This window comes from Oncorhynchus mykiss, chromosome 19, assembly GCF_057628025.1.
Source record: "Oncorhynchus mykiss isolate SJ-2025 chromosome 19, ASM5762802v1, whole genome shotgun sequence".
Lineage (NCBI taxonomy): Eukaryota > Metazoa > Chordata > Actinopteri > Salmoniformes > Salmonidae > Oncorhynchus > Oncorhynchus mykiss.
In genome coordinates this window covers 54927546-54951743 of record NC_143040.1, presented here as the reverse complement: position 1 = coordinate 54951743, position 24198 = coordinate 54927546, and the positions used below count along the sequence as shown (strand labels likewise).

Below are 24198 nucleotides of genomic sequence, written 5' to 3'. Positions count from 1 at the left end.
CAATGGAAACATTCAGTAGCTTCAACACTATGCTATAGTCAACTTCTCTATCCTAAAGCTCAGCACATACAGTATGGGACAAAGACACATTTGAAGTATAATCAAATTTATTATCAATGTAATCATAGCGAGGATGAGACCCCAGCGTCAATACGGCTGAATATTGAGGTCACCCCCTGAACTTAGAGGACACCCATCCCACCGCTCCACCGGCTGCCGCGCCGACACTTCCCACAACAGCTGTGGCCACACCGGTGAGTCCTGCAGCTCCTAGAGGAACAACGAGATAAATTGGACATAAATTGGACATAAATTGGACTTATGTCCAAACCACTAGTTAAAATCATGACCACAAGACAGTCCTGATAAATTCAGTTTCCAACTATTTACATTACATTGAAAAATAAAATGTATTGTCTTTACCTGCTGACTGTAGAGCAGCAACAAGACTCCCTGCTGCTACCCCACCTCCATTGGCCACGGCTGCAGAAGACATCATGCCTGCTGCGGTTGATCCAGCTGCAACCCCAGCAGCACCGAATCCCATCGCTCCCAAAGCAACAGGGGCAATGAGCACTGCCGCCGTACCTGTCAGGTCCAAACAAACCTTTTAACTTGCAGACCAAAACACAGGAGTTCTGGGTCACACCTCCCATAAGGAGATATGGCACTACTGTCATGTGCAAGAGGGCAAAATTACAGTGCAGAATGCAGACGGGTCTTTCCACACGGTTGTTTAAATTTTAACAAACATTTGTTTTGACAATGGAGTATTTATAGTCCACACAACCGCTGCACTTTCATAGTTCACACTACTGTTAGTTAAACCATGGGAAGTTCTAGAACCTGCTAGAAGACTCATAGACGGTCCTCTGAGGAGTAAGACTTGACTCTGCTGCACCAGAAAGATCAGGTCTCCACCAGACCAGAGAAAGGGGCATAAATCTAGCCTGCCAGAGTAAGTTTCTCTCTCTCTCTATCTAGAGAAAAGTTCATATGTTTGTTGATTTGTATATGCTGCTATGTGAATATCCTTTGTTCCTGAGAGAGAGATGAGATATATATAAACTCAGCAAAAAAAGAAACATCCTCTCACGGTCACCTGCGTTTATTTTCAGCAAACCTAACATATGTAAATATTTGTATGAACATGAGTCATCAACTGAGACAAACTGAGCAAGTTTCACAGAAGTGACTAACAGAAACGGAATGTGTCCCTGAACAAAAGGTGGGTCAAAATCAAAAGTAACAGTCAGTATCTGGTGGCCACCAGCTGCATTAAGTGCTGCAGGGCATCTCCTCCTCATGGACTGCACCATACTTGCCAGTTCTTGCTGTGAGATGTTACCCCACTCTTCCACCAAAGTACCTGCAAGTTCCCAGACATATCTGAAGGAGAATGGCCCTAGCCCTCACCCTCCGATCCAACAGGTCCCAGACGTCCTCAATGGGATTGAAATTCGGGCTCTTCGATGGCCATGGCAGAAAACTGACATTCCTGTCTTGCAGGAGATCAGCCATACTGCTCATTCTGTGCACGGTGGCATTGTCATGCTGGAGGGTCATGTCAGGATGAGCCTGCAGGAAGAGTACCACATGAGGGAGGAGGATGTCTTCCCTGTAACACACAGCGTTGAGATTGCCTGCAATGACAATAAGCTCAGTCCGATGATGCTGTGACACACCGCCCCAGACCATGACGGACCCTCCACCTCCAAATCGATCTCACTCAGTGTAACAGGCTGACTACACCGCTCGCGTCACATGCATTGCAAAATAAATTTAGAAATCTATATTATTCAATTATTGCACCCACACTGTGCGCACTCCAACAAGCGTCTACATTGCCAAGGGCTAAAATAGAAGTCAGTTCTATTTCTGACGCAGATCACACAGCAAGTCCTGCCTCTCTCATCTCCTCATTGGTTATACCCACGTGGGTGACTGAAATACAAACAAGGTTGGTGGCGGTAATGCACCTAATTTATGAAAGTTGCCAATTGCAATATAAAGTCAAGAGAAGAAAAAGCCTAGGAGGAGAGATGACTAGAAACGATTCAGTTGACCGTTTGTGTGGATTAAATGTCGGAGTAGAGGACCTTGTGCATTTCAAGTAAAATAACAATTCAATGTTTATATCCCAGGACAAATTAGCTAGCAACAGCAAGCTAGCTAAATAGGACAAATTAGATAGCAAGTGCCAGCTAGCTAAATTGCCATAAAGGTTTCATGTTTTTCAACATGTCCCCAAATTACTGTAATTGGTTCAGAGTTTGTTTTGATATTCTAACCTGCGTGTCATGATCACGTTTGGTGTGGGGGAACAAAATACATTTATGGCACGCACGCAGCCGGTTTGGGTTCCGTGTAACGCTCATTCCTTCGACCATAAACGTGAATCCAACCATCCCCCCGGTGAGACAAAACCGCGATGTCAGTGAAGAGCAGTTTTTGCCAGTCCTGTCTGGTCCAGCGACGTTGTTGCCGGTGAGGACCTGCCTTACAACAGGCCTACAAGCCCTCAGTCCAGCCTCTCTTAGCCTATTGCGGACAGTTTGAGCACTGATGGAGTGATTGTGCGTTCCTGGTGTAACTCAGGTAGTTGTTGTTGCCATCCTGTACCGATCCTGTGCAGTTGCACGTGGTCTGCCACTGCGAGGATGATCAGATGTCCGTCCTGTCTCCCTGTAGAGCCGTCTTAGGCGTCTCACAGTACAGACATTGCAATTTATTGCCCTGGCCACATCTGCAGTCCTCATGCCTCCTTGCAGCATGCACAAGGCACGTTCACAGAGATAAGCAGGGACCCTGGGCATCTTTCTTTTGGTGTTTTTCCAGAGTCAGTAGAAAGACCTCTTTAGTGTCCTAAGTTTTCATAACTGTGACCTTAACAGCTTACAGACGGTAGGCAATTAAGTGTCTTAACGACCGTTCCACAGGTGCATGTTCATTAATTGTTTATGGTTCTTTGAACAAGCATGTGTTGTAACCCTTTACAAATGAAGATCTGTGAAGTTATTTGGATTTTGACAAATTATCTATGAAAGACAGGGTCCTGAAAAAGGGACGTTTATTTTTTTGCTGAGTTTATATCTACATACAAATATATATGAATACTGTCATATCTATACATGTTTCTTTCATTTTAGAACAAGTCTATTCCTAAATAACTGAAGAGTGTGTGTGTGTGTGTTAAAACTCTGGATATGAACATATCTGCCTGGTTCTTGCCGGACCGCCTGTAGTGGGGTCAGACCAAAGTAGAGTCAGCATTATGTGGTGGTGTCAGACCAAAGTAGCATTAAGTCACTAATGGGTGAGGGCATGTACAGCCAATCGCACAGATGGCTCCAGCTAGCCGTTTTTACAGTCATATCTGCAACTGTTCATTCTTAGAAGAATTGATTGAAGGATACTTTACCAGTCCCAACTGCCATGGCAATCACAGATACTAAATAGAGGAACAAACATACATGGGTCATCATCATTATGGTTAACTAATGCAATATTTTTCTTAGACAAAGCAGTTTCATTGCCAAAACTTACATCAAACAATTAAATATACTCACCAGACACCATTTTCTTGGATTCAAATAGCTAAAAGTGTGATAAAGATTCAGTTAATGTTGTTGTTAGTGACAAAAGATCTGCCAGCATTCTCACTTAGGCTATATCAGAAGAACACTGCTGGTACAATGCTAAAACATGGCATACAGCATTATAACAGAATAAATCAAATATGGACATTTTACCTTCCCGTTGTAGGCGTTGTTCAGTGGTAGGCTATAATAAATGACAAAAAAGCAGATAAATCAAAATAAGACCACTTCTTGTAAGATCACATTCAGTTTCAAAATGTTTATTATGATCAAGTCCAGAGTACAGTCAATAACTTTGTGCTTGCCTACAGTGAGTCAGAGCTGTAACTAATCTACTGGACAAATACATTTATGGAAAGCTTCGGAGTTTAACAGCATTGGCATCCAATATGTTGCATTACCGCCCCCAACTGGACTACAATATCAACCCATTACACTGATACAAAAAGGGAAAAGGATTACCAAAGATGTACTACAACTAAACCAAGATAAACCACAGCCTGTCATTTAAAATGGGAACAAATAAATCAGTAGGCAGAACAAGAAATGGGGTGGGCAGAGCCAAGCACGAGCTAGCGAGATCCTATCTGCTTATTTCCGTTAGGGAAAGACTGCTCTGAAACGCACATGTGCAATAACTCAATACGCCTTTGCACTCCTAAACAACGCAATTTAACAACTTTTACAAAAGGGTAAACGCTACAAAACTTTGTCCACTCTGTTCATAACATAATCTAGTTTTGAGAACAGAGAAATTGTATTGAGATCAAATATTTCATTGATGAGAAATTGTGCAGAATGTCAGCCAAAATCCATCTCGTTCCACCTTCTCATATTTGGTAGTGGGTGGAAACACCAAGCAGATGATCCACATTTATACCTCCGGTGAAATATCTGTCATTGTTCTGTGGGATTACTCCACCTCTATGATATCATAGCGGTCCACAAACCAACATTTAAAGTGCATGCTGCCACCTACTGTGTTGGAATGTACGATCAATGATCATATGCCCAATTCTGAACTACCATGAAAATAAAACTCTAAATCAAATAAATCCTCAACTTCTACCACACCATCCTCTTCCCAACCCCATTAAACTTGATCTATATCATGCTGAAACACTCCACCCTTGTTCAGCATATCAACCACAATTTCAACAATCAACAAAGCTTGATTACCAACAACGACGAGACGGCCTACAGGGAGGTGAGGGCCCTCGGAGTGTTGTGTCAGGAAAATAACCTCTAACTCAATATCACTAAAACAAAGGAGATGATCGTGGACTTCAGGAAACAGCAGAGGGTGCAGCCCCCTATCCACATCGACGGGACAGTAGTGGAGAAGGTGGAAAGGTTTAAGTTCCTCGGCGTACACATCACGGACAAACTGAAATGGTCCACCCACACAGACAGCGTGGTGAAGAAGACGCAGCAGCGCCTCTTCAACCTGAGGAGGCTGAAGAAATTTGGCTTGTCACCAAAAACACTCAAACTGCACAATCGAGAGCATCCTGTCAGGCTGTATCCACCGCCTGTTACGGCAACTGCTCTGCCCACAAACGTAAGGCTCTCCAGATGGTAGTGAGGTCTGCACAACGCATCACCGGGGGCAAACTACCTGCCCTCCAGGACACCTACACCACCTGATGTCACAGGAAGGCCAAAAAGATCATCAAGGACAACAACCACCTGAGCCACTACCTGTTCACCCTGGTATAATCCAGAAGGCGAGGTCAGTACAGGTGCATCAAAGCTGGGACCGAGACACTAAATACCAGCTTCTATCTCAAGGCCATCAGACTGTTAAACAGCCGTCACTAACATTGAGTGGCTGCTGCCAACATACTGACTCATCTCTAGCCACTTTAATAATTCAGTTCTGTCCTACTATCCAGGTCTGTACCCAAACAATTTGAACTTCTACTTTTAAAAATCCACCTCTCTAAAAACAAGTCTCTCACCGTTGCCGCCTGCTATAGACCACCAATGCCTTCCTAACCATCTTAAATAAACATGGCCCATTCAATAAATTTAGAACCACCAGGAACAGATATAGCCCTTGGTTCTCCCCAGACCTGACTGCCCTTAACCAACACAAAAACATCCTATGGCGTTCTGCATTAGCATCGAACAGCCCCCGTAATATGCAGCTGTTCAGGGAAGCTAGAAACCATTATACACAGGCAGTTAGAAAAGCCAAGGCTAGCTTTTTCAAGCAGAAATTTGCTTCTTGCAACACTAACTCAAAAAAGTTCTGGGACACTGGTCCTGTATTTGGCTCCATCCATCTTCCCATCAATTTTAACCATCTTCCCTGTCCCTGCTGAAGAAAAGCAGGCCCAAACCATGATGCTGCCACCACCATGTTTGACAGTGGGGATGGTGTGTTCAGCTGTGTTGCTTTTACGCCAAACATAACGTTTTGCATTGTTGCCAAAAAGTTCAATTTTGGTTTAATCTGACCAGAGCACCTTCTTCCACATGTTTGGTGTGTCTCCCAGGTGGCTTGTGGCAAACTTTAAACGACACTTTTTATGGATATCTTTAAGAAATGGCTTTCTTCTTGCCACTCTTCCATAAAGGCCAGATTTGTGCAATATACGACTGATTGTTGTCCTATGGACAGAGTCTCCCACCTCAGCTGTAGATCTCTGCAGTTCATCCAGAGTGATCATGGGCCTCTTGGCTGCATCTCTGATCAGTCTTCTCCTTGTATGAGCTGAAAGTTTAGAGGGACGGCCAGGTCTTGGTAGATTTGCAGTGGTCTGATACTCCTTCCATTTCAATATTATCGCTTGCACAGTGCTCCTTGGGACGTTTAAAGCTTGGGAAATCTTTTTGTATCCAAATCCGGCTTTAAACTTCTTCACAACAGTATCTCGGACCTGCCTGGTGTGTTCCTTGTTCTTCATGATGCTCTCTGCGCTTTTAACGGACCTCTGAGACTATCACAGTGCAGGTGCATTTATACGGAGACTTGATTACACACAGGTGGATTGTATTTATCATCATTAGTCATTTAGGTCAACATTGGATCATTCAGAGATCCTCACTGAACTTCTGGAGAGAGTTTGCTGCACTGAAAGTAAAGGGGCTAAATAATTTCGCACGCCCAATTTTTCAGTTTTTGATTTGTTAAAAAAGTTTGAAATATCCAATAAATGTCGTTCCACTTCATGATTGTGTCCCACTTGTTGTTGATTCTTCACAAAAAAATACAGTTTTATATCTTTATGTTTGAAGCCTGAAATGTGGCAAAAGGTCGCAAAGTTCAAGGGGGCCGAATACTTTCGCAAGGCACTGTACTTAGGTGTCTGGTTAGACTGTAAACTCTCCTTCCAGACCCATATCAAACATCTCAAATCCAAAGTTAAATCTAGAATTGGCTTCCTATTTCGCAACAAAGCATCCTTCACTCATGCTGCCAAACATACCCTTGTAAAACTGACCATCCTACCAATCCTCGACTTTGGCGATGTCATTTACAAAATAGCCTCCAATACCCTACTCAACAAATTCGATGCAGTCTATCAGAGTGCAATCCGTTTTGTCACCAAAGCCCCATATACTACCCACCATTGCGACCTGTACGCTCTCGTTGGCTGGCCCTCGCTTCATACTCGTCGCCAAACCCACTGGATCCGTGTCATCTACAAGACTCTGCTAGGTAAAGTCCCCCCTTATCTCAGCTCGCTGGTCACCATTGCATCTCCCACCTGTAGCACACGCTCCAGCAGGTATATCTCTCTAGTCACCCCCAAAACCAATTCTTTCTTTGGCCGCCTCTCCTTCCAGTTCTCTGCTGCCAATGACTGGAACGAACTACAAAAATCTCTGAAACTGGAAACACTTATCTCCCTCACTAGCTTTAAGCACCAACTGTCAGAGCAGCTCACAGATTACTGCACCTGTTCATAGCCCACCTATAATTTAGCCCAAACAACTACCTCTTTCCCAACTGTATTTAATTTATTTATTTATTTATTTATTTTGCTCCTTTGCACCCCATTATTTTTATTTCTACTTTGCACATTCTTCCATTGCAAAACTACCATTCCAGTGTTTTACTTGCTATATTGTATTTACCTTGCCACCATGGCCTTTTTTGCCTTTACCTCCCTTCTCACCTCATTTGCTCACATTGTATATAGACTTGTTTATACTGTATTATTGACTGTATGTTTGTTTTACTCCATGTGTAACTCTGTGTCGTTGTATCTGTCGAACTGCTTTGCTTTATCTTGGCCAGGTCGCAATTGTAAATGAGAACTTGTTCTCAACTTGCCTACCTGGTTAAATAAAGGTAAAATAAATAAATAAATAAAAATAATGAAAAAACCGATGCTATTATCTGAGGATAGCACCTCCGTAAACAAGAGAGAACATATTTCAACCCTGCAGGCGCGACACACAACGCAGAAATAAAAATATAAATCATGCCTTACCTTTGACGAGCTTCTTCTGTTGTCCCATAAACATCACAAATGGTCCTTTTGTTCGATTAATTCCGTCCATATAGATCCAAAATGTCCATTTATTTGGCGCGTTTGATCCAGAAAAACACTGGTTCCAACTTGCACAACGCGACTACAAAATATCTCAAAAGTTACCTGTAAACTTTGCCAAAACATTTCAAACTACTTTTGTAATACAACTTTAGGTATTTTTTAAAGTAAATAATCGATAAAATTGAAGACGGGATGATCTGTGTTCAATACAGGAAGAAAACAAACTGACGCTAGCTTTCTGGTCATGCGCCTCAATCAAACAGTACACATGAAGTGACCCTTGTTTTGAACAGGGCTACTTCTTCATTACACAAAGGAAAAACCTCAACCAATTTCTAAAGACCGGTGACATCCGGTGGAAGTGATAGGAACTGCAAGCAAGTCCCTTAGAAATCTGGATTCCCAATGAAATCTCATTGAAAAGAGTGATCTCAAAAAAATAAATCTGAATGGTTTGTCCTCTGGGTTTCGCCTGCTACATAAGTTCTGTTATACTCACAGATATGATTCAAACAGTTTTAGAAACCTCAGTGTTTTCTATCAAAATCTACTAATAATATGCATATCTTATCTTCTGGGGATGAGTAGCAGGCAGTTGAATTTGGGCATGCTTTTCATCCAAAATTCCAAATGTTGCCCCCTATCCTAGAGAAGTTAAACAATGCCACTTTATATCATGTTTACATACCCTACATTACTCATTTCATATACTGTACTCTACAATCTACTGCATCTTGCCTATGCCGTTCGGCCATCGCTGATTCATAATTGTAGTTTTTAGTTGTGAAAATTTTAGGTTAGATTCCTTGTTAGATATTACTGCATGGTCAGAACTAGAAGCACAAGCATTTCGCTACACTCACATTAACATCTGCTAACCACATCTGCTAACCATTATCCCAAGGGCATAAGATGGGTGTGTCTTTTAAGTGTTTGGACCGCAAGCAACATGTGGCCAGAATAATATGCACCTCTACCTGTTTATAGCGTTTTTTTATGGGGAAATCAGAGTAGCGCCACAAAACCAACCAGTGGCCGGAATTCTATTACATCCGGGTTAGTTTAGAAACCTTATTGACAATGCATGGGAAACTGTTTAGCGAAAGAATCCCCCGCGCGAGAGCATGAAGTAATGCAAGAGTTGTGGATTTGATTCCCACGGGACCAGTATGAATAAAAAGTATGAAACTGTATTCACAGATAAGGGCATCTGCTAAATGACTAAAGTGTAATGTAGCATCTTAGCTAAGCCTAACAGTAACCCTTTTCCTAACCCAAACCTCATTCTTTTAACCTGCCACATTAATTATCCTAACCTGTTGTATTTGTAGACTTCTTGCCATCCAGGACCTGTATACCAGGCGGTGTTGGAGGAAGGCCCAAAAAAATGGTCAAAGACTCCAGCCACCATAGTCATAGACTGTTCTCTCTGCTACCGCACGGCAAGCGGTACTGGAGCGCCCCGTCTCCTGAACAGCTAATGAAATGGCTACCCGGACTATTTACATTGTCCCCCAGTCATAGACTGTTCTCTCTGCTACCACATGGCAAGCGGTACAGGAGCGCCAAGTCTAGGTCCAAGAGGCTCCTAAATAGCTTCTACCCGCGAGCCATAAAACACCTAATCAAATGCCCCTCCCCCCAATCTGGAAAGCTGCTGCTACTCTTATCTATGCATAGTCACTTTAATAACTCTAGCTACATGTACATATTACCTCAATTGCCTCGACACCGGTGCCCCCACACATAGACTCTGTACTGGTAGCCCATGTATATAGCCCTGCTATTGTTATTTCCTGCTGCTCTTTAATTATTTGTTCTATTTTTTGGGGTATTTTCTTAACTACATTGTTGGTTAAGGGCTTGTAAGTAAGCATTTCATTGCAAGGTCTACACCTGTTGTATTCAGCGCATGTGACAAAGAACATTTGATTTGAAGAAACTAAAAACATTAATTGCACTTTTTGTGTTGAGCATTCAGAAACAGTTTTGCATTTATTTTGGCATTGTCTACATGTAAATACATTATGGAAAGATATTCATAGTTTTATACTTGTTAATAGTTGATGACTTGTTTATGGGAGAATGTGCTGTTCAGTTTCCATAACTATAAAAAGGATAAAGAAAAACTATTTTACCTCAAATCTAATTGTACTAATGGAAAAATGTCATATTCATAAATGTAAATTCAGTAAACATTATAAAAACTCTGTTTTCTATAAGGAATTCACACAGTACATTAAGACCATTCTACATTCTTCTAATATGAAAGCTGTTAAAACAATGTGTGCCTCAAGGTCTTTGTATAATCGGTACCCCCTAGCATATGTTATCATTGTCTGTTTGTATACTTCTTGTATGTAATACTGTTTTTTCTGCAATAACTAAAATTATAGAATGGAAGGCGAGTTGGTGCCACTGACCTTTTGCACAACGAAGCAAAGCCCACTTCAGCTCAGCTTCCTACCCGATACATAGCTTCCTGTCCCAATCGCGTTGTCAGCCTGATTGTAGCCATACTAACCTCGAAGTCACTCGTTTTATCATTAACTCGGTATATTAACAATCATTTCTATAACCTTATTTTATTCACTCATTCAATTCTGTTTATCCATTCAGTTAGTGATTTTTGTAATTTGATTGTGTTCTGTCTTTTTGTCTCTTTAGCTAGCAAACGTTAGTTACCAGTACCTAGTTAACGTTAGTGCTAACGACGTTAACGTTAGTTGGTGCGGCATCTTTATTGAAAGTTAGGAAATTAAGATTCCATTATACCTTCGTGGGCTTCGACATCTGAAGAAGGGAGCAGTACCTTTGCTATTCCAGTGGAATAACTACCATGTCCAAGAGATCCTCATGTCACTAATGGGAAGCATCAACTGAATCTGGGTTGTGGCTTGACTTCTCACAAAACTACCAGTGTGAGACTCTTGTGAAGGCGTGGGCCAAGGAGTTACTACTGCAATGCATCTTTCCTTTTTTTGCTTTGACCGTTCACTTTGTCTAACACCCTGTAGTCCATTTATTGGTAATAAACAGCTCTGTTATACTCCAAACAAAATGTTAGAGTTTTTTATTTACAGTGACAAGAGAACAGAAACATTTAACTGAATTATTTTTGAATGATTAATTGCACAGACAGCTGTTGGTTTGTTTCTCTTTCATTCATTGAAAGATAAAGGAGCCTGTCCCTTGTTATTGAGTTTTTCCTGCCTAAGAACTTTTGCATGTACACAAGTAGTACCAGTCACCCTTCTCTCTAATTAGTGAGAACACCACTGGGTCTCTATGTATTCTCTCACCTGAATAGTCTATGTGAAGCTGGTCTTCTTCACTGAACACAAAGGTGCAGCCTTGAAAGTTGCTCTCCAGTCTATAGCTATTCGGGGGCAGTGAGGGGAATGGTGGGGTCTCCTTATGGTGAACTATGTGTCACCCTACACAAACTGTGTGGTTTCTCATTTTCCCTCATGGACCTGTCGCAGCAAGCCCTTATGCTGACCTCTCCTGTCACTCTGTCCCTGTTCAAAACTGGAATAAAAATAATGAGCAATCATAATGTTAGCTAGCTACTGTAAAAGGCATGTCTTAAACTACGTCACAGCTTTGAATAAACGTCCTTGTCTGGTCTGATAGGCAACTTACCTTCATAGTTGGAAAGGTAACTGGAGACAAAGTTTCAGTCCCTTTTCCAACTTGAAGTTCAGTGCTTTTGTTAGTGTTTAAATACTGGAGAGTTGAGACCCAATCACGGACGCTGGACAGAGTGGATTTCAGTTGTAACAAAAGACAGTTTTAATGAGTCAAAGATATCTTGTCCCGCAGTTTTACGTGCACGGACCTAGTTCACATAACTCGGCAAGGAGTCAGGTGAAAAAGAGGCCTTATACAACGGTTACATTCATTTTTATACATAGAATAAAGTAGGTGGAGTCTTGTCGTTTCGGTCTTCTTGACTGGTCGGAGGGTTGGAGGCGGGCCTTGCTCTAGCCAGAGCAGAAGCCCCATTGGTGCACAGCGGAGCCTTATCCTGAGCATCCGACCAATAGAGGGGGTCAGTCTTGTGGCTGGGTGTATGTGTTCTTGCGACGGAATGTCTTTGTTTATATGAGCTATGTGTATGAATATTTATATAACACTTTGCTACTTGTCTTGGCCAGACGATGTACATCCCTCACTTATATTTGTCAGCTCTTGCACGCGCCTTGAGTATAACACTGCCATGGTTGGCTAATTGCTAGCCACCTTACTAGTTAGGGCGTTAATAGCTAGCTAAGAGACAAAAGAGAACACAATCGAATTGCAAAAATCACTAACTGAACGGATAAACTGAATTTAACAAGAATTATTAAAAAAAAGCTATAGGAATATGATTAATATACTGAGAATGATAAAACGAGTGACTTCGAGGCTAGTATGACTAGTCAGGCTGACAGGACGCTATGTATTAGGTAGGAAGTCGACGTTGTACAAAATATCTATGGAACTAATAGGAGCTGGCAGGGTGGGAAATAACCTCATAGGGCCTGTTTTTTCGTGATTACTTCAAAACTACGGCAAACTGCTCGGGAATATGGTCTTATTATGAAACTGGGCTCCACGGCGGAGGCAATGAACTAGTTATCAGAAGAACAAAAAAGGTAATGTCATGTGTCCAGCCTACGGTTGTCATTGGTTGTTTCTTTGCAGCTAGCTAAGCTAACATTAACTAAACATCGAACTTTTGTACATCGCTATATTCCGTACACTTTACCTTATTTTAGCGCTTTAATACTTCCAGATCAACTGTAATATGAATACCATTGTAAAGCACAATTTCTCCCCTTTCAAGCAAAATCAATGACGAGACCTTCATGCTGCCCGCCTCTACATGATTGAAGATAGCAAAGGAGCTCCACCATGTCTTTTTTTAAATGTCGGGTGGGGAAGCGGAAAGCTATTGCGTGAAAGTGAGAGATATCATTTGTTATTTTACCTTTATTTAACTAGGCAAGTCAGTTAAAGAACAAATTCTTATTTTCAATGACGGCCTAGGGACAGTGGGTTAACATGTGGAGAAACAGCCTTTTTCCATTTTATAACCTCAAACCTGTCTCATTACATACTTATTTAAAGGTTTATATCGAATTCCAATAGTGTTAAGGTGGCGCAAAATTACTTCAAGTTAATTGCGGCTGTCACGGTTTTTCAGTCATGATGGTGCGAAAAATGAACAACTGATTGAATTGTCTTCACACTCACCCTTGATCATTTATTGTTTTTAATCTTCGAGAGAGGCGCTGCTCCTGGTGGAAAGAGGCTGTACGGCACAGAATGAGTTGCGCCGTGACACATCACACTTTAAAATACAGCGTCAGAGGGGTCAGTTTCTTCAACGTTTCTCCAATACTATTGGTCGATTACCATGTCAATCAACGCTAAACAGAAAGTTAGTTCACACCTCGGATTTTGATGCCAACACAGACGTTAGTCTCATTAGTTTTCATTGCAGCCTCGTTAAAATTAATGTATTTAACCGTTATTTAACTAGGCAAGTCAGTTATGAACAAACTCTTATTTACAATGATGGCCTACCCCGGACGACACTGGGACAATTGTGCGCCACCCAATGGGACTCCCAATCACGGCCGGATGTGATACAGCCTGGATTTGAACTGTTGTGACGCGTCTTGCACTGATATGCAGTGCCTTATTAGACCGCTGCGCCACTCGGGAGTTTGAATGCCGTGGTTGCCTAATATGTGTCCAGATTGGGGTTAGTCACCGTTAGTTAGGTGGTTGTGGTGTACATTAGGCTCCATTACCGTTTACATACTAATAGTTCATTTTAGAATACTGTAAACTAACAGTATCCTTTCAGTTGAGCGTACTAGCTGTTCCCCTGTCTACTGGAAGTTGATGCTGTTGTTGTGCAACCTCTAGTTAGCATAACAAATGACTAGTTAGACATTTTTACGACTTCGGGTGTGTTCTTAAATTCAATCTGGAGTGCAGGAGTGCTCGTTGTCAGATTATCCGTTTGTTAATTCAGAGCGCACTCTGTATGCTTGGGCGGAGGAATAGGGTCGATTTGAGCGCACTGACCATACAACAGCAGTCAAGTACCCAAGCTAACGTTGGTTAGCTACTTCCAGACACAAATTCATGTTTTCTAAGAGCGTTAATGACTATAACTGCTGCTGGCAACAATTTAATTACGTATTTTTGCTGACAAATGCCATATTCAATGGGTGTTAGCGCTAGTAAATTCATTATTCTGCGCTCTTGTACACTCAGAGGAGAGTCCTCTGAAGTCGGAGTAGATAGCCAGAGCGAATTTACGAAAGCACCCGAATGTCCATTGAGAACGCACAACGACTATACCATTTAGCTAAGAGTGACGGGAATAATCAAGTCAATAAACGTTGGTTAGCCTATAGTTAATATACTGGCAAATTTGATGTATAAGTAGCCAACTAACATACTGGTATATAATGTTCATTCTGTAATGATATGCTATGTGGTTCGTAAGGACAGCATAGCTAAAAAAAAATTGTCAGGCTACATAACGTGTAACAGTATAACTTTAGACCGTCCCCTCGCCCATACCCGGGCGCGAACCAGGGACCCTCTGCACACACCAACAACAGTCACCCTCGAAGCATCGTTACCCATCGCTCCACAAAAGCTGCGGGCCTTGCAGAGCATCGGCTGCATATTTTCCGCCATTTTCTTCAAATCTGAAAGCAATGTGAAGCCACGCCCATCTTCTGAAGAATTGCATTATGGTCCCTAAAGTAAGGAAATAGTGTCTTCTGTGTGTACTTCATATTTTTGCAAATTTAGTACGACATCCGGGAACTTTTGGCATACTAACTATATCCATACTATGACCAATTAGCATACTATATTGCGGTTAGTATGAGTATTCGAACACAGCTATTGTCCTTATCCATACCATAGCTGCTGCTATGGATATGCCTTTTACTTGAGAGCTCTGTCTTCTTTTCCAGGTCTCCCTTGACAAAATTAGGTTATTTTTTGACTTGGTAAAATAATCTAACGGTTGTGTGCACTCTCGCTAGATAGAATTGTGTGGTTTGGTGGCAGATTTTTTAAAGAAAATATAAATATACAGTATATCATCAGCAAATCTCAATCAGATGAGATACACAGCTAACCCAAATTGAATTTCATTCATTCATAAATGTGGACACTAATTATTGTTAATATTACAATTCTCTAGGTCCTTCATTCCAAAACCTGAAGCCCCCTGTCCTCAGCAGGAAAGACCAGGAAAAAGTGTTGGCTTAAGGTACATGTAAGATAACTCAATGTCATATTTAGAGTTACTGACATGAATAGCAGCATATACAAGCAATCTATCAAATGTATTTTATAAAGCCCCTTTTACATCAGCAGTTGTCACAAAGTTATTATACTGATACCCAGCCTAAAACGCCAAAGCGCAAGCAATGCAGACGTAGAAGCACAGTGGCTAGGAAAAACTCCTTAGAAAGGCAGGAACCTATAAAGAAACCTAGAGAGGAACCAGGCTCTGATCGGTGGCCAGACCTCCTCTGGTTGTGCTGGTGGAGATTATAAAAGAGTACAGCCATTTAGACCAGATCGTTCTTCAAGACGTTTAACGTTCATAGATGACCAGCAGTGTCAAATAATAATCACAGTGGTTATAGAGGGTGCAATAGTTCAGCACCTCAGGAGTAAATGCCAGTTGGCTCTTCATAGCTGAGCATTTAGAGGTTGAGACAGTAGGTCCCGTAGAGAGACAGGATCAACCGGCATGTCTGGGACAAGGTAGTTCCTTCGGTGAGTCCAGAGCAGGTAAGGGTTCCATAGCTGCAGACAGAAACAGCAGAGATTGGATCAGCAGCACGACCAGGTGGACTGGAGACAGGGAAAGCCAGAAGTCGTCAGGCCAGGTAGTTCTGAGGCATGGTCCTAGAGCTCATGCCTTGCATCCTTTATTTAACCTGAGTGTAGACTAAGCCCTAGAGGTTTGTAGCTTCACATGATTTAGCCTACTTGTCAATCCAGATCTGAATATTTAATATCCTTTTTATTATACACTGTTGATAGTAATTTTTTCTGAAGCTAATCACTGAATGTCCTACTTCAAGGATGTGGTCAGGTTGACACTTTAAGTCATAATAACACCGAGTGGCACAGCGGTCTAAGGTACCGCATCTCGGTGCTTGAGGCGTCACTACAGACACCCTGGTTCAATTCTAGGCTGTATCACAACCGGCCGGGATTGGGAGTCCCATAGGGCGGCACGCAATTCACCCAGCGTTGTCCAGGTTTGGCCGGTGTAGGCCGTAATTGTAAATAAGAATTTGTTCTTAACTGACTTGCTTAGTTTAAATAAAGGTACAAAAATTAATAAAATGAAGTCTGCTGCGTGGTTGCCAGGTACACACAAACTTAATACATTTTTTGTATTGTATTTATCATGGATCCCCATTAGCTTACTCTTCCTGGGGTCCAGCTAAATTAAGGCAGTTATACATTTTTAAAAACATTACAATACATTCACAACACATTGTGTGCCCTCAGGCCTTTACTCTACTACTCTACTAATTCCATGTGTACGTGTGTGTACAGTGCATATGTTATTGTGTGTATGCCTGTGTTTCCCTTCACAGTCCCCGCTGTTCCTTAAGATGTATTTTTATCTGTTTTTTTTTTAATCTAATTTTACTGCTTGCATGAGTTACTTGATGTGGAATAGAGTTCCATGTAGTCAAGGCTCTATGTACTACTGTGTGCCTCCCATAGTCTGTTCTGTTTAGGTTAGTGTGAAGTCAAGGCTTTGTCATTAAAGAAATATTGTGCCTATCTTTCAAATCTGCCAACCAGGCTCGGTGGGTGACCGGTAACAATGATTCAACCAAGCTGTTCCAGGCCTGGAGTGGCACGCTGGAACTTCCAGAGGCTTGTAGACCTGAAGCAGTGTGATGTGATCCAGGTAATTATCACACACACGTATACTCACTCACTCAATCACTCATTCTGTTTTGTTGTATAATTATTTTAACTTAAGAAAATTCTTACTCTCTCTTTTAGATCTGACATCCCTATTACCTCAACCACAGTCCTCACAGCTTAAGTCGTCTGCCCCTGCACCTGCTACACCAGCCACGACAGGTGATACAGGTAATCATCACATGCATGTATACACCCATGCACACTCTCCCTCACTTGGGGCTCTATTCAATCACATCTGCTTTAGCCGACATCCACATAGCGGTTGTTTTGGCGGTGTGTGAGGTGTAACTGTGTTAGAGCTGTCAAATTCACAAGCGTCTCCTGGCTTTATACCTAAAGAGGACATTGCCTGCACGGAGTCGCAAGATAGAACTGCCAAAGGGGGAGGAGTTGCAGTCTACTGCAGAGATAGCCTGCAAAGTAATGTCATACTTTCCAGGTCCATACCCAAACAGTTCGAACTACTAATCTTGAAAATTACTCTCTCCAGAAATAAGTCTCTCACTGTTGCCGCCTGCTACCGACCTCCCTCAGCTCCCAGCTGTGCCCTGGACACCATTTGTGAATTGATCGCCCCCCATCTAGCTTCAGAGTTTGTTCTGTTAGGTGACCTAAACTGGGATATGCTTAACACCCCGGCAGTCCTACAATCTAAGCTAGATGCCCTCAATCTCACACAAATCATCAAGGAACCCACCAGGTACAACCCTAACTCTGTAAACAAGGGCACCCTCATAGACGTCATCCTGACCAACTGGCCCTCCAAATACACCTCCGCTGTCTTCAACCAGGATCTCAGCGATCACTGCCTCATTGCCTGTATCCGCTACGGAGCCGCAGTCAAACGACCACCCCTCATCACTGTCAAACGCTCCCTAAAACACTTCTGTGAGCAGGCCTTTCTAATCGACCTGGCCCGGGTATCCTGGAAGGACATTGACCTCATCCCGTCAGTTGAGGATGCCTGGTCATTCTTTAAAAGTAACTTCCTCACCATTTTAGATAAGCATGCTCCGTTCAAAAAATGCAGAACTAAGAACAGATACAGCCCTTGGTTCACCCCAGACCTGACTGCCCTCGACCAGCACAAAAACATCCTGTGGCGGACTGCAATAGCATCGAATAGTCCCCGTGATATGCAACTGTTCAGGGAAGTCCGGAACCAATACACGCAGTCAGTCAGGAAAGCTAAGGCCAGCTTCTTCAGGCAGAAGTTTTCATCCTGTAGCTCCAACTCCAAAAAGTTCTGGGACACTGTGAAGTCAATGGAGAACAAGAGCACCTCCTCCCAGCTGCCCACTGCACTGAGGCTAGGTAACACGGTCACCACCGATAAATCCATGATTATCGAAAACTTCAATAAGCATTTCTCAACGGCTGGCCATGCCTTCCGCCTGGCTACTTCAACCTCGGCCAACAGCCCCGCCCCCCCCGCTGCTCCTCGCCCAAGCCTCTCCAGGTTCTCTTTTACCCAAATCCAGATAGCAGATGTTCTGAAAGAGCTGCAAAACCTGGACCCGTACAAATCAGCTGGGCTTGACAATCTGGACCCTCTATTTCTGAAACTATCCGCCACCATTGTCGCAACCCCTATTACCAGCCTGTTCAACCTCTCTTTCATATCGTCTGAGATCCCCAAGGATTGGAAAGCTGCCGCAGTCATCCCCCTCTTCAAAGGGGGAGACACCCTGGACCCAAACTGTTACAGACCTATATCCATCCTGCCCTGCCTATCTAAGGTCTTCGAAAGCCAAGTCAACAAACAGGTCACTGACCATCTCGAATCCCACTGTACCTTCGCTGCTGTGCAATCTGGTTTCCGAGCGGGTCACGGGTGCACCTCAGCCACACTCAAGGTACTAAACGATATCATAACCGCCATCGATAAAAGACAGTACTGTGCAGCCGTCTTCATCGACCTTGCCAAGGCTTTCGACTCTGTCAATCACCATATTCTTATCGGCAGACTCAGTAGCCTCGGTTTTTCGGATGACTGCCTTGCCTGGTTCACCAATTACTTTGCAGACAGAGTTCAGTGTGTCAAATCGGAGGGCATGCTGTCCGGTCCTCTGGCAGTCTCTATGGGGGTGCCACAGGGTTCAATTCTCGGGCCGACTCTTTTCTCTGTATACATCAATGATGTTGCTCTTGCTGCGGGCGATTCCCTGATCCACCTCTACGCAGACGACACCATTCTATATACTTTCGGCCCGTCATTGGACACTGTGCTATCTAACCTCCAAACAAGCTTCAATGCCATACAACACTCCTTCCGTGGCCTCCGACTGCTCTTAAACGCTAGTAAAACCAAATGCATGCTTTTCAACCGATCGCTGCCTGCACCCGCATGCCCGCCTAGCATCACCACCCTGGATGGTTCCGACCTAGAATATGTGGACATCTATAAGTACCTAGGTGTCTGGCTAGACTGCAAACTCTCCTTCCAGACTCATATCAAACATCTCCAATCGAAAATCAAATCAAGAGTCGGCTTTCTATTCCGCAACAAAGCCTCCTTCACTCACGCCGCCAAGCTTACCCTAGTAAAACTGACTATCCTACCGATCCTCGACTTCGGCGATGTCATCTACAAAATGGCTTCCAACACTCTACTCAGCAAACTGGATGCAGTCTATCACAGTGCCATCCGTTTTGTCACTAAAGCACCTTATACCACCCACCACTGCGACTTGTATGCTCTAGTCGGCTGGCCCTCGCTACATATTCGTCGCCAGACCCACTAGCTCCAGGTCATCTACAAGTCCATGCTAGGTAAAGCTCCGCCTTATCTCAGCTCACTGGTCACGATGGCAATACCCATCCGTAGCACGCGCTCCAGCAGGTGTATCTCACTGATCATCCCTAAAGCCAACACCTCATTTGGCCGCCTTTCGTTCTAGTACTCTGCTGCCTGTGACTGGAACGAATTGCAAAAATCGCTGAAGTTGGAGACTTTTATCTCCCTCACCAACTTCAAACATCAGCTATCTGAGCAGCTAACCGATCGCTGCAGCTGTACATAGTCTATTGGTAAATAGCCCACCCATTTTCACCTACCTCATCCCCATACTGTTTTTATTTATTTACTTTTCTGCTCTTTTGCACACCAATATCTCTACCTGTACATGACCATCTGATCATTTATCACTCCAGTGTTAATCTGCAAAATTGTAATTATTCGCCTACCTCATGCCTTTTGCACACATTGTATATAGACTCCCCCTTTGTTTTCTACTGTGTTATTGACTTGTTAATTGTTTACTCCATGTGTAACTCTGTGTTGTCTGCTCATACTGCTATGCTTTATCTTGGCCAGGTCGCAGTAGCAAATGAGAACTTGTTCTCAACTAGCCTACCTGGTTAAATAAAGGTGAAATAAAAAAAAATAAACAAATAAAATAAAATAGAAATCTCATGCAGCCCTGTTTACAAGTTAGAACACTGGAATTTGAGATGTAATCTACACCTCAATTAGGCTGATAGAAATCCTCATTATTTAGTTTAATGATTTTGAATTTGAGCGTCGTTATTTATACTATATAACCTACACTTTCTAGTTCTGAACATGTAACGCGAGTAGGACGGTGTATTTACGTGACAATGATCAAGAGCTGCTGCTTACCGATTTGACAGATCAATACACTTACACCTCAGACACCGCCAAAACATCGGCTATCGCTGGTTAACTCTTCATCTGATTGAATCTAGGCCTTACACTCATTCAGTCTGTTTAGTTGTATGATTATTGTCAGTTAAGAAAATTGTGCCTCTCTCTTTTAGATCTGCCACCCCCAGCAGTTCAGCTGCAGTCACAGCAGTCCTCTGCTGTGGTATTTCATTTACCGGCTGCACCAGTTCCTACTACACTGGCCATGAAGGGAGATACTATTGAGGAGACCCAGATGGATACAGGTCATTCAGAATTATGTTGCATATGCTCACTCACACCAACAGATGTGTACACAAACATGTTGTTGAGCTGTATACTTACTCTCACTTTGTGCATCTCTCTTTCAGATCTGCCATGCACTCCACCAGTGCCTGACAGACTCATCTCTGAGAAAACAGAGATGGGTGGCTGACAAGGAAAAATAAAACACAACACACACTCTCTCTCTCTGTCATACACACTCACACACATTATTCCCAGTGTAAATGAGTTGTATTTACTTGTTTATTTTATGTTTGCTCAATTTGATTTTAGGATTTGAGATATCTATTCCTACATATCCATTCTCAATATCTACATAATTACTCTAAATATCTATCAAATCAAAGTGTTATTGATATTGTAAAATACTTGCTTAATTTGTATAGTTTGAGGAAATTCTGTGTGCTTTTTAAAAACATGCCTCCCTCTCACACACACATTAGACCCAATGTAAATACATTGTTTATTTTATGTATGCTCCATTTTGTTTGAGGATTGTCAAATCAAAGTTTTTTTGTCACGTGTGCTGAATACAACATGTGTAGATCTTACAGTGAAATGCTTATTTACAGGCTCTAAACAACAGTGCAAAAAAAGTATTAGGTGAACAGGGTAGGTAAAGAAATAAAACAACAGTAAAAAAAACAGGCTATATACAGTAGCGAGGCTATAGAAGTAGCGAGGCTACATACAGACAACGATTAGTTAGGCTGATTGAGGTAGTATGTACATGTAGATATGGTTAAAGTGATTTTACATACATGATGAACAGAGAGGAGCAGTAGCGTAAAAGAGGGGTTGGTGGGTGGTGGGACACAATGCAGATAGCCCGGTTAGCCAATGTGCGGGAGTACTGGTTGGTCGGCCCAATTGAGGTAGTATGTACATGAATGTACATCGATGGAACAGTAGTGGAGAGGGTAGTAAGTTTTAAGTTCCTCGGCGTACACATCACAGACAAACTGAATTGGTCCACCCACACAGACAGCATCGTGAAGAAGGCGCAGCAGCGCCTCTTCAACCTCAGGAGGCTGAAGAAATTCGGCTTGTCACCAAAAGCACTCACAAACTTCTACAGATGCACAATCGAGAGCATCCTGTCGGGCTGTATCACCGCCTGGTACGGCAACTGCTCCGCCCACAACCGTAAGGCTCTCCAGAGGGTAGTGAGGTCTGCACAACGCATCACCGGGGGCAAACTACCTGCCCTCCAGGACACCTACACCACCCGATGTCACAGGAAGGCCATAAAGATCATCAAGGACAACAACCACCCGAGCCACTGCCTGTTCACCCCGCTATCATCCAGAAGGTGAGGTCAGTACAGGTGCATCAAAGCTGGGACCGAGAGACTGAAAAACAGCTTCTATCTCAAGGCCATCAGACTGTTAAACAGCCACCACTAACATTGAGTCAACTCAACTCCAGCCACTTTAATAATGGGAATTGATGTAAAATATATCACTAGCCACTTTAAACAATGCTACTTAATATAATGTTTACATACCCTACATTATTTATCTCGTATGTATACGTATATACTGTACTCTATATCATCGACTGCATCTTTATGTAATACATGTATCACTAGCCACTTTAAACTATGCCACTTTGTTTACATACTCATCTCATATGTATATACTGTACTCGATACCATCTACTGTATCTTGCCTATGCCGCTCTGTACCATCACTCATTCAAATATCTTTATGTACATATTCTTTATCCCTTTACACTTGTGTCTATAAGGTAGTAGTTTTGGAATTGTTAGCTAGATTACTCGTTGGTTATTACTGCATTGTCGGAACTAGAAGCACAAGCATTTCGCTACACTCGCATTAACATCTGCTAACCATGTGTATGTGACAAATAACATTTGATTTGATTTGTATAGTTAAAGTGACTATGCATATATGATAAACAAAGAGTAGCAGCAGCGTAAAAAGAGGGTTTGGGGGGCACACAATGCAAATAGTCCGAATAGCCATTTGGTTACCTGTTCAGGAGTCTTATGGCTTGGGGGTAAAAACTGTTGAGAAGCCTTTATGTCCTAGACTTGGCACTCCGGTACCGCTTGCCACGTGGTAGTAGAGAGAACAGTTTATGACTGGGGTGGCTGGTGTCTTTGATCATTTTTAGGGCCTTCCTCTGACACCGCCTGGTGTAGAGGTCCTGGATGGCAGGCAGCTTAGCCCCAGTGATATGCTGGGCCGTACGCACTACCCTCTGTAGTGCCTTGCGGTCAGAGGCCGAGCAATTGCCGTACCAGGCAGTGATGCTCTCGATGTTGCAGCTGTAGAACCTTTTGAGGATCTCAGGACCCATGCCAAATCTTTTTAGTTTACTGAGGGGGAATAGGCTTTGTCGTGCCCTCTTCACGACTGTCTTGGTGTGTTTGGACCATTCTAGTTTGTTGTTGATGTGGACACCAAGGAACTTGAAGCTCTCAACCTGCTCCACTACAGCCCGTCGATGAGAATGGGGGCGTGCTCGGTCCTCCTTTTCCTGTAGTCCACAATAATCTCCTTAGTCTTGGTTACGTTGAGGGATAGGTTGTTATTCTGGCACCACCCGGCCAGGTCTCTGACTTCCTCCCTATAGTCTCGTCGTTGTCGGTGATCAGGCCTACCACTGTTGTGTCATCTGCAAACTTAATGATGGTGTTGGAGTAATGCCTGGCCATGCAGTCGTGGGTGAATAGGGAGTACAGGAGGGGACTGAGCACGCAACCAGCGTGGCAGATGTGTTGCTACCTACCCTCACCACCAGGGGGCGGCCCGTCAGGAAGTCCAGGATCCAGTTGCAGAGGGAGGTGTTTAGTCCCAGGATCCTTAGCTTAGTGATGAGCTTTGAGGGCACTATGGTGTTGAACGCTGAGCTGTAGTCAATGATTAGCATTCTCACATTGGTGTTCCTTTTGTCCAGGTCTGAAAGGGCAGTGTGGAGTGCTATAGAGATTGCATCATTTGTGGATCTGTTGGGGAGGTATGCAAATTGGAGTGGGTCTAGGGTTTCTGGGATAATGGTGCTGATGTGAGCCATGACCAGCATTTCATGGCTACAGACGTGAGTGCCACGGGTCTGTAGTCATTTAGGCAGGTTACCTTAGTGTTCTTAGGCACAGGGACTATGGTGGTCTGCTTGAAACATGCTGGTATTACAGACTCAGACA

General features: G+C 43.0%; 1 protein-coding gene and 1 long non-coding RNA gene across 5 annotated transcripts; one reads left to right on the top strand and one right to left on the bottom strand.

Annotated features, from left to right (window-relative positions):
- Nucleotides 1-89: 89 nt before the first annotated feature.
- On the bottom strand, nucleotides 90-13452 carry LOC110497998 (interferon alpha-inducible protein 27, mitochondrial). The gene is made up of 6 exons (XM_036954931.2): nucleotides 13349-13452; nucleotides 3753-3783; nucleotides 3570-3597; nucleotides 3422-3451; nucleotides 424-588; nucleotides 90-270 (listed from the first exon to the last, which is right to left on the bottom strand). The coding sequence occupies exons 3-6, from the start codon at nucleotides 3577-3579 to the stop codon at nucleotides 170-172; spliced, it is 306 nt and encodes a 101-aa protein (XP_036810826.2). The 5' UTR covers nucleotides 3580-3597; nucleotides 3753-3783; nucleotides 13349-13452; the 3' UTR covers nucleotides 90-169.
- LOC110498000 (uncharacterized) lies at nucleotides 12284-21577 on the top strand. Of its 4 annotated transcripts, none has more exons than XR_016489002.1 (6): nucleotides 12284-12747; nucleotides 15333-15401; nucleotides 16967-17075; nucleotides 17174-17263; nucleotides 20876-21007; nucleotides 21113-21577. It is a non-coding gene; the product is annotated as an uncharacterized LOC110498000 (long non-coding RNA). The 4 variants fall into 4 exon arrangements; XR_002469750.3 differs by having other exon boundaries at nucleotides 12304-14883; XR_002469752.3 differs by lacking the exon at nucleotides 12284-12747 and adding an exon at nucleotides 12803-13056.
- Nucleotides 21578-24198: the final 2621 nt, after the last annotated feature.